The 11,138-nt window shown below is 37.5% G+C and overlaps 1 protein-coding gene across 2 annotated transcripts in view; it reads right to left on the bottom strand.

The window, feature by feature from the left end:
• Positions 1 to 472: 472 nt before the first annotated feature.
• The window catches only part of UBXN2B (UBX domain protein 2B), a 30,254-nt gene continuing 19,588 nt past the window's right edge, over positions 473 to 11,138 (bottom strand). The window contains exons 7-8 of one of the 2 annotated variants that reach the window (XM_035011196.1): positions 5,894 to 6,055; positions 473 to 4,875 (exon numbers count right to left, since the gene is read on the bottom strand). In XM_035011196.1, the coding sequence (XP_034867087.1) occupies positions 4,713 to 4,875; positions 5,894 to 6,055 (325 nt within the window). In that variant the 3' untranslated portion in view covers positions 473 to 4,712. Of the gene's footprint in view, positions 5,123 to 5,893; positions 6,056 to 11,138 lie in introns of both variants that reach the window. The other variant, XM_035011197.1, reaches the window with a different exon arrangement.

Below are 11,138 nucleotides of genomic sequence, written 5' to 3'. Positions count from 1 at the left end.
TTATAATTAACCATGTTCTAAAAGGTACGTTGAAAGGTACACTATGTAGATAAGGGGAATACGAACCAAAAAGCAAATACGAAGGCATAAAAGGACACATAGTCATTTTAAACACTCTTCTATTCCCAATCTTAAGGCAAGAAGTCACTGTCTTAAATATGATTATGTTGCTATCTACACTAACAAATTTTTGTGTGCTATGTAGGCACACACACACATACACTGTTACAGATATGCGCCGGGGCTCCTTTTATAAATCATTGCCTTGGTGTTAAAAGACACTTTAACTTAAAATTGTACAGAGGATGGCAGAAAGTATTTCTTAGCTTTTATGACAATGTTGGACACATATATGATATATTAATTTGTATCACTGATCAGGGATAAAAACTCTTTCAGAGGAAAATAATGATGTACTTTACCAACAACACAGGTTGTGACAAGGTTTTCAGAAATCCACTGTGGCAAAAAGTTAAGAAAAATTTGCACCTTTATTTTGGTGGAATAAAAACAGAAACAGTAACGGGAAATTGAGATAACATTGCTACAATTCAGTTCTTCTCCATCGATCAAAAAGATGAACCATAAGAAATTAAACCACAGGTAATGTTATTCATGCTTTAAAATAACCCATTAAGTCACTCAAATAAAACTGCTAATCAAGGAAATTTTGAACAGGATTTTCAATGACTTTCAGTGAAAACGTTCTTTATTGGTAAAGCAGACACTTAAAACTTTTTGATTACATAGGTCATGCAAAACAATTGACCTCACACATGGTTGTCTACCTGCTCATTGTAACATAATCTTTTTGGGATGATTATAAATTTTATAAGTTACAGTGACTTCAATAGTAATAAGAATTCAGGAAGACGACGCTAACGAAGCAAAACACTATGTAGTACATGTGAAAGTATTGTTCTGAATGTTTAATTCTCCCTCCTAATATAAATGTCTACACTTTGGAAGACTATCATATACAAAAATGGCAGTAGCTTTTGCATGTGCATCTACAGGCACTCCATCTAAACGATAAAAAGAAACTACAGGAATAACATTTCAAATACTTTTATAGGGTTTGGTTAATCCCCTCACCCCATTTTGTTAACCCAAAATAGGGCAGTGCCCTTTTATTTAAAATGGTCATTTGTTTCAAGAGAGTATTTCCTAAGGAAGATGACTTCGCTCCTATGAAAATGTAGTTTATCCTCGGTAACATTTTGAACTGCTATTCTTTATATATTCTCCAAGTTGTCAACTGGAGGAGAGGCGCATGGCTTCCTGTTATTAGGAATACTCTTCTCACTCTGTGCTGTGACACTGAGAACAAGCTTCTCTGCGATGGTGAGATCTACACTTCCATCCTGTGGGAGTTCTGATAGCACTGCTAGTAGGAAAACTCTACCACAGGTCAACTCACCTCCCTGAAGTAAGCAGCGCCCCCAGAGAAAGGTGAATTCCAAATCTCCTCTTGGCACATTCAAGTCAAGTGGCAGTGAAAAGGCATAGTAGACTTTCCCAGATACCTGGATATGGGGCGCTGCTGGAACAAACACCTAAAAATGAGGGCATAGCTTTGCAACGAGGCAGTGGGTAGAGGTTGGAAGAACTTTTAGGAGCATGGCAGAAAGAGGCAGGACTGCCTTGAGCACTGCTAGCAGATCTATGGATGTTAACGCTAGTGAGGGCCGAAGGAAGGAAAGAGCAGGGTAGAGAGCACCTAAATTGCCACGGAGATCATGTAAATTGTCAGAAACAGACTGTTAGAAGAAAAAAGAAGATTAAAGGTGCTGCCAATGAGGGCTTGGTAGGAAATGAGGAACATGCCGTTGGAAAGTGAAGGCAAAGACATTCTGGTTAGTGGCAAGAAGCTTTTAGCTGCAACGTGTTTGCAGTTATGTGGAAAGCAGAAGTTGTAAGGGATAAACTTAATATATTTGGTTGAAGAGATTTCTAAGCCAAGTGTGCAGGTGCGGCCTGCTTTCTTCTTGCTGGCTATAGTACAATGTGAGTGGAGATAGACGAATTGAGGAAAGAACTGTTAAATATATAGAAAACAGGACTCGATGACTTGGAAATTCTTAGCCTACCCAAATGACAAAGGACATTCCAAGTAAGGGATTCACGGTCAGGGAAGCCAGCTCTAGGGAGAGATGAGGGTGCAGCTACACAACCTTCTGCTAATATCTAAGGAAGGCCTGAGTTGTTTGTCACACCACAGGTTCTTTGAAGAGATAAAGGGTGTGACTCGTAGATCCTCTCAGCCCTCTCAGAAAAAGCCCAAAATAGAGATGGGATTACCTAGGAATGCTTTGTGCAGGGGCCTCTAGAATCCTCCTAAAGAACTGAATCCTCCTAACAGGCACACAAGATCCCTAAGTTTCTGGAAATGTTAAACCAGCAGCCATTGCTACCTTAAATTGAAAAGGACGGAGATGGTATGAAATGAAAGATGGCTGGACTTCCCACAATTCCATAGGTAAGCAACAAGCTGAGAAAACTACTCAGCTGCAAACAGGTGCTACCTTTCATGAAACAGGAAAGAGGACCCTGAGAGGACATCACAAGCCTAGGAGATAGTGCTGCGGGCCAGAGATTGTTCCCACGATTTGACATCTAATGGAGTGTGCATGGCTTTCTAAATCTTGGCACGGGTGGCTCCCTTTAGCATTCTGTTTTGTTTGTTTGAACAGGAATGTCTACCAACCCTATTCTATGCCTGTCCTACCATTATCTTTGGGAGGAGATAACTGGTTTTCTAGGTCTGCAGGTACATAGATGGAGAGGAACTGTGTCCCAGGAATCATAGAACCCAAACCCACACTCACACTTGATTTAGATGATTTAAATGAGGTTTGGGACTTTATAGCTGGTGAGATTCAGATAAGGTTTTGCACTTTGATGCTATAATGGGTTGACACTTTTGACCATCTTTGGATGGGGTGACTTTATGTGGGATGGATGTGAATCTTTGGGGCAGGAGTGGACTGAGTAGTCAGAATGGCCTCCAAAATATTCATGTTTTAATCACCATACCTGTAAATTCGTGACCTCAAAAGGAAAAGGATTTTGCCAACGTGATTAAGTTAAGCATTTTGAGATGAGATTTTTCTGGTAATTATTCTAGGTAAACCAAATGTAACCACAAGGGTCCTTGTAAGAAGAAGGCAGGAGAAATAAAGTTGGTAGTAAAAGATGTAAGGACAGAAGCAGAGATTGGAGGGATGCAGCTAGAGTGAAGGGATGCGAACAGCCTTGGAAGAGGCAAAGAACAGACTCATTCCTGGAGCCTCCTGAGGGAATCTGTGATGTATCACTTTGCATGGTAAAAGGGACTTGAAGGATGCAGCTAAGGTTACTATAGACCTGATGATGGGGAGATAATCCTGAATTATCTGGTGGGCCCAATCCAATCACATGAGTTGTTAAAAGCAGAGAACTTCTCCTGGCTGGTGTCAAAGAGATGTGATGACAGAGAAGAATCAGAGATGCAATATTACTGGCTTTGAATATGGGAAGAGGGGGCCACAGGCCAAGGGATGCAGGTGGCCCCTAGGAGCTGGAAACACAAGGAAATGATTCTCCCCTTAGGGCCTCTCAGAAGGAATACAGCCTTGTCAATGCTTTATCTTAGCGAGTGAGAGCCATGTTGGACATCCAACCTACAGAATCAGAAAATAATAAATTTCTGCTATTTTAAGCCACTAAGTTTGTAGTAATTTGTTACAGCAGCTACAGAAAAACTACCAGGCATGTGACCAAAGATGAAATGTTATCTCGGAGGAAGAAAAAGCCTATCATTCCTGATATAGCCTACCTCATTCAGGAAATACCTGGCTTTGGCAGAAATGCAAATATTTTTGCTGGTTATTCTTTAGATCCAGTCTGGCTGACAGAATTTACATTTCTGAATTTATACACTCATTTTGCCCTGGAGTAGAATACATTCTGGGTTGAACACTTAGAACAGTGTTCAGTATATATAGTGGGTCCCTTAGAAAAATGTGTTGAATAAATAAATGAATGTGATCAAGGCAGGCTCTGGAAGGGATTGCAATTACTCTATTTTAAAGTGCTGTTTAACGGATCTTCTCAAGAACTGCTGACTTTTCTGTCCTTGTTTCTGGTTTATGATGGTCATAGTTCTGTAAAATACAAGGCCAAACCATATTTTTTGACACTAGTAATGTAGCTAAATCAGTAAGTAAAAAGGACACATACAATCTTAATAGGAGGAATAATTATATGATCAACGTATTTCAAAATTAGAATACACATACTTTTCAGTATATATCACAGAAAAAATTCCAATTTGATCAGAGGATTTCCTGATAGCTGTTGATCAATGCACCATCAAGAAACTTTAGTGCAAATTTTACCAAATGCATTTATCAAAATGGGGTTCTGTTCATTTCCTCTGCAAACAAATGTTGTTACATTAACCCAGAGCATGTAACAAATTGGTTTGCCTGAATATTTACAAGCTATCAACATAAACCAGCCCTGCAACTAAAAACTCAAATATATTTATCTCAAAATCTATTCCTGGTCCAAATTCATCTATACTAAGGCTGGAAGACGGAATAAGAATAAAACCGAAATTTATCTGTATAAATAATAAAAATAGTTTGTTTTCTTAATGCTCTACGTATTTTCCTTATTATTATGGCATATTATCTTTCCTACATGCTATTGCATGGATAGGAGCAGTATTATTTTAGTTGCTGGAGTATCACAGTGTTAAGAATATCTGCTTCTTGAAGTGTCAGGCTTTCATCTGTTAGCTCTTTATTTGGAAATGAAGTCACAAGAATAAAGTCAAGAGTCGCAAATTCAGGACGGGACTGTATAATAAAGTCCCGGACATCCAGGATCCTGAAGAAGTAAGATAAAAATAATTTGTGATATAAAAGTTTTATTTTCATGTAGGCTTTTAGCTAAAATTAGATGATAGTAATATAAATCACATAATTATAATCCTTATTTAAATGTGTTGTAATTTTTAAAAATTTACCTTATTTCATGGATGGATTTATATTGGATTATAGATAAATGTGAGCATTAACTCTAGTGTAGCTGATATTTACTTTTTCTGTAAACAGAGACAATCTTTAGGTGAGTTCTGCATAAAATAAATGTCAACAATGTTATTATATTAAAAGTGCAGATCCTACTTTTTTCAGAGTATAAAATACCTTAATAGCAGATGACCCAAAAAAAGGTACCCCAGATTGGCCTGTGTCAAGGTGAGTCTATAACTATGAAAGGTTTAAGTCATAAGGATAATTTTGAAAAATTATCCTTTTTTAAAAACTTTCACATATGCCTAGCAATTCGACTAAGATTATAAATATATCCCTTAAGGAACAAATAAAAATGGTACCTTATTAGTACAACAAATGTATGAATGAATGTTAAATTGACATTTAAAACAGTTTAAAGTATTTGACAAAAAAAAAGTACTTGACAATAGCACAATTATACTTTATCTACATTACAAATTTATATTGTGAAGAATGTGCTAAAGTAGAAAGTTAATTCCAATCAGAATTTTCATAATTTTTAAATGAGTAAAGTCCAAATAAAGTTTTACTATACTTACCATATTAAACCAAATTTGATCCCATTTCACATGGTTTTAGCAACAGTGCAAAAGTGTAACTTTTAACAATCTTATTTTTGAGTGATATCTGAATTTGCATTAGTATTTGAGCAGTTTACAGAGGATGTTCAAATACTAAGTATTTCACACAGCTATTATCCTTTTAAAGTATTTTTCTCCTCTCAAAAACTTACTTAAAAAGTATATGTAAAGAATTTCGTATTCTTCATTACTCACTCACATAGTTTTATAAAGATAAGTAACCACATGTGAAACCACAAATGAGCTTACCTGTGTGTACTATTGAATCTTTGTATCAAACGACTCCCATCCGCTAATCTGATTTGAATTTTTGTCGTTGGCACGGAATCATCAATAAGAACAACTGCATTAAGTATTGACTTATTCTCCTCTTCTGGGGATGAAGGTGTACTGACTATTTCAGGGGTAAGGCTAAGAAAGAAGAACTGAAGAATTAGAACACGAATCTGAATACATCATAAGATGCGACAAACTGAAGACAGTGGAATAGCCACTGATATCCATAGCTGATTCTCCAGTGTTCCTGCCTATGACTTTGGGACCAGCAAGAACATGGCTTCTTTTGAGTCTCCCATACTCCTAACCTCTTTCGTTATATTAAAATTATTTTGTGTCCTATGACTCTAGTTTAGCTTATTCAACCTCTTTCAAAAGCTTAATTTTGTATTCTTTCCTCCTTTATCCCTTTGAAATTCCATGAAGCTGTTTAGCACAAGTCTTCACTCAGAAATCTGAGCAACTCTGAGTTAATGTCAAAGAATGACTATGAGTACAGACAGACTTGGTTTCAAATCCCAGCTATGTCAACTGCATAAACTTGAGGAAGTAAATTAATCTCTCTGAATCCCAGTTTTATCATGTAAAAAAGGGGCGGGGGATAATATGATGTTATGTGGGCTTGTTATATCAGTAAGTCACAACAGTGTTTCAACAGGTGCCAGCTATTTTTGTATGTATCATCAGTACTCAACTATTAGCTTAAACTTATCTAATATTACTTAAAAACATCTGATTAAGTAGTTACTGCTTCATAAAAGAGAAGTAATTTCTATGTGCTAGTGAGAAATGAAATCTTATATATGGTGATAGATTTATTTATTTATCTTAGAGAGAGAGAGTGCGCACAAGCGGGGAGAAGGGACGGACAAGCAGACTCTACACTGAGCACGGGGCCCGACGCTAGGCTCGAACCCAGGACCCTGAGATCATGACCTGAGCCGAAATCAGGAGTTGGACGCTTAACTGACTGAGCCACCCAGACGCCCCTATGGTGATTGATTTATAATGAAACTTATTTGATAGGACATCTTACCATTGGAACTTGATTACTAATGACCTTAGCACTGCTTTCTTAGTGACTTCTAATGCCAGCAGAATGTCCCATCACTGTAAGCTGAAAGTCAGTGTCAAAAAAAAAGTGTCCTTTTGGTTAAGAAATTAAAACAAACTTAGCCAAATTCTTTATAGATATCAAATCTTAATCTTCTCTAAGTTATCTAAAGCGATTATTTAATAGTCTTAATGTTTATTTTCTCAAATACTGAGATTCAGATGGCATCCTATGAATTATTTTCTTTTGAAAAAAGTAAGTATATATTTATTAGCATAAAAGTTCTAGGAGCATTCTTTGCTCATCTTGACTCTTATTCCCACCCAAAGTTTCTCAAAATACACAGTAAGGTAGTAAAATTAACTGGTACTTACTGCTAACACTTCCCCTTTCTTTAGCTATTTCCTGACCTATATTTTAGAATCAGTTGCAGAATATATATGATAAAGACACGAAAAAGAAAATGATGATTTGCAATCACCGATCAGGTATTCTTAAGGAATTTACTTTCGAGTTTGGAACTGAGGCCTTAAGCAGTTGTACCACCAAGTTGGTTCACTGTGCCAACCGTCCAGTGTCTCTTACACAGTGAGAGGTACAAAAACCAAAGGGAAGGGACACTGAATGCAAAGGACCTCTTCTCCCTTCCTCTGCCTCACTGATAACTGGGTGTACACATTATTATTGTCATCACTATCACCATCACAGCCACCACTGCGTTTGTTAGTTCATTTAAATCATGATGTGAATGAGGGAATAGCGGCTTAATGGTTAACAGCCTGGATCCAGAGGCCTGACTCTGCCACTTACTAGATGTGTGACCCTGGGCAAGTCACTTAACACGGAGTTTCCTCATTTGCAAAACAGACAACAGCAGCACAGCTGTAAAGATGAAGTTGATGAGGACACAGAAGCATTTCAAACAGCGCTTTTTTATAGTGGACACTTCCCAAAAGGCATTAAGGTTCCTATCCTAACAACAACTGGGGAGGGAAAAGTTACCTCTATTAGATGAGATGCCTCAGGCCCCTGTTTCTATAGTCTAATGCTTTCTGCTTAAAATACATTCTGACCAGATAAGATTCTTCTCAAAATATAAAAAGAAAGTATCAGGTAAGGAAACTAGGTAAGGAAGGTTCTTTCATGTGTTTTTTTTATAAGATGTGTGTATGTCAAAATGAAATTATATGGAATAATAACATCTGAAGACAGGAATGGATTTTCAAGATAGTTTAGGCCAACAATATCATTTTATAGGAAAACAACGGAGTCAGAGAGATTGAAAGACATGCTCAGAGCCACAGAGATAGGTAGCTGAGCTAGTTGGTTAGTAAGGTATAAAATCACATTTAAAAAAGTACAGTAACTTTACTATTTAGCCTTCAAAGTTATACCTGCTTACTACTTAAAAATGTCTCCTCATCATTCAACTGATCAAAATATAATGACAGTTTCAATATACTGTATGTTTCAAGTATTATATTAAATAGAAAATTTAAAAAAAGAGGGAAGTAAATTGATAAAACAAACTTTCTAGGCAAACTGAAGGAAAGGGTGTAGGTTGATTGTAAGACGAGTGAGTCCCTTGGTCAGGAAAAGAAACATCTTCTAACTTAAGAGAGAACAGTAAAGATGGATTTAATAAACTTTGAGGCTAAGAGGTATATATTACGAAAGCTAATTCTTATCAGGCTCCATTTTCTCAGGGAAGCTGGAAGCAAAAAAAAAAAAAAATCTGCTGAGATGAGGGCAGGGAACATTTGGGATCAGCCCTTCGAGAGCGGGAGAGGTGCAGCTTGCCTGCCTAGCATAGGGGTGCAAACGTCCCCAAGAACACTGAATTGCATGGCCACAGACAAATCCAACAGCTGAACAGTAAGGCAAGAGGCTGCAGAATTGCTGGGATAAGAAAATGAAGAAAAGGCAGGAAGGAAAGGGTTGTTCCCCTTCTCAGAAAAGAGAGCCCTTAAAGGTCCAGGGATCAAGATGAAGTCAAAACTCAGGTTTAGTGGCCAGAATGGGTGAGTGGTGAACAGAATCTTTTGGACTGTACAGTATGAAAAACAGGCGGTGACTGTTCTTAAGCGGAGAGATTTGCTTCAACTCATGATCTGTACCATCATACGCACAAGCTCAAAAGCCTACAGAGACTGTCCACTTGTTAGCCCTGCTTATCAAAAATGATTCTGTAATTTTCTAGGTCTACTGGGCTCTACTCCAGCTCACTAAGCTAATTTTTATGCAGTTTAGTATGCCACTGTACATTTGCAGTTTTGTAACTATGATTTGCTTGTTCCTATGATAGTACATGAAGGAACTGGGTAGTATTTTTATTGCATTTAGGTTTACCCCACAATCATTTGTAATATCACAGTAAAAAATTAAGTTAGTTTCCATCCGTGTAATGTTCTGTTTGCAATAAGACTGTCAGCTAAGGAAGACAATGGAATTATTTCCATTTCTGTTCGGTTTGCTTCTTTTTAATTATTTTTCTGTTCAGTAGTTGCCTGTAACTCTTGGGAAATGAGCCATTTCAGAAAGTTACTTCCTGAATCCATAAAGGTTAACTGTTAGAACTTTTATATTTTAACAGATTTCTTACTGTAAATCCTTTCTAAAATGTTCTATGCAATTCTTCACTTTCTTAGAACATATATTCAACTACACAACATTCTAATTCACGTGCATCAGATAGGCTCACACCACCACATTAATCTCCTAGTGTAATTTCCTATATGGTAGAAGCTAAAAATTCTACAGACTACATTTCTCAGACTCCCTTGCAGCCAGGATTTTATATAATTCCACCCTTCTACCAAGTAACAAATGACACTGGTCTGGTGAATGTAAGCACTGTGAAGTGAAAAGTATGCAGCCCTTCTGGTTACCAAGAATCATTTGATTTTTCTACAGCAGTCACGATGGAATGTTCTAATGTCTGATCCCTAGCTTCATGGGCACTGAGTAGCTGATGGGGGCACAGAAAATGTTTTCTAGAAAGTTCTCTGTTGTTTTTTTTTCTTCTAGCAAAGTTTGGTTTGCTAGCTCCAGAAAATATCTAAACTATCCAGGACTCTGTCAGAAGCCCCTTATTAAACTAGTAAGTGAATTCTGTTTCCTACAATCAAAAACCCTGACCAATATGGCTAAGGATTAACAACCCAGCATTCTCACCACTTATTTTTGTCATTCTCCTCCATCATTCCTCCTTTCATGTGGGTCATTTTCTCTGGCTATTTGCCTTATGAGGAGAAAGGCCAGTCTTTGTAAGATACTACAATGAGATAATATCCTTATTTTCATGAGTTGAAATATCGACTGTAATCACTGGCTTTTCTCAGCTATCTTCCCTTTACACTACTTTCTTCAATTTCAGTTCTAGATTTACTGTTCTGCTAACCAAGATGTGCATTCTAACATTCATTCTTGGTCATAAACTTAAGAAAGAAAGAGTAGGTATAAAGCAGAGAGACAGCAGGGCATTTTACCTGTGTTCTAATTAAAAATCATAATCTCAATAAACATCAAGAAATGAGAAGTGCTAGGGGCACCTGGGTGGCTGAGTTGGTTAAGTGTCTGCTTTCGGCTCAGGTCATGATCCCAGAGTCATGGGATCGAGCCCCGCATTGGACTCCCTGCTCAGTGGGGAGCCTGCTTCTCCCTCTCTCTCTGCCCCTCCCTGCCGCTTGTGCTCTCTCTCTCCCAAATAAATAAATAAAATCTTAAAAAAAAAAAGAAATGAGAAGTGCTAGAAAATATTTTAAAAAATATATCTGGAGGTCATAGTTACAAAAACAAAACAGAGGAAGAAAGAACAATCAGGACAAACCTGACTTGTGTTGGTAGTAAGGAGAGATGAGAAAGAAAATTTCCAAGTAGACCTGTGAGTGGGCACTGAAGGATGTGGATCCTAAGAAAAGCCAAGGTGACATGTGTTCTGTATTCTCTACATGTCTCAGAAAGCAGTTTCTATCAGGAGATAAGGACACAGAAAGGGACACTTGAGGTATGAAAGACAAGTGTAAAGAACTGATATGAATTCTTCCCTATTCTGAGAAACACGAGGGGAATGGAGAACCATAGTGCACAAGGCAATTGAAAAGAAGCTAGAAGGGAAGGAATCACAGGAAAAGGAACAAAGGATGCACAAACGGGTATGCTGGA

This window comes from Mirounga leonina, unplaced genomic scaffold (genome assembly GCF_011800145.1).
Source record: "Mirounga leonina isolate KUSES-001 unplaced genomic scaffold, KU_Mleo_1.0 Mir_165, whole genome shotgun sequence".
In the NCBI taxonomy this organism is placed as follows: domain Eukaryota; kingdom Metazoa; phylum Chordata; class Mammalia; order Carnivora; family Phocidae; genus Mirounga; species Mirounga leonina.
The sequence above is the reverse complement of the archived record's forward strand: the minus strand, read 5'-3'. Positions and strand labels throughout refer to the sequence as shown.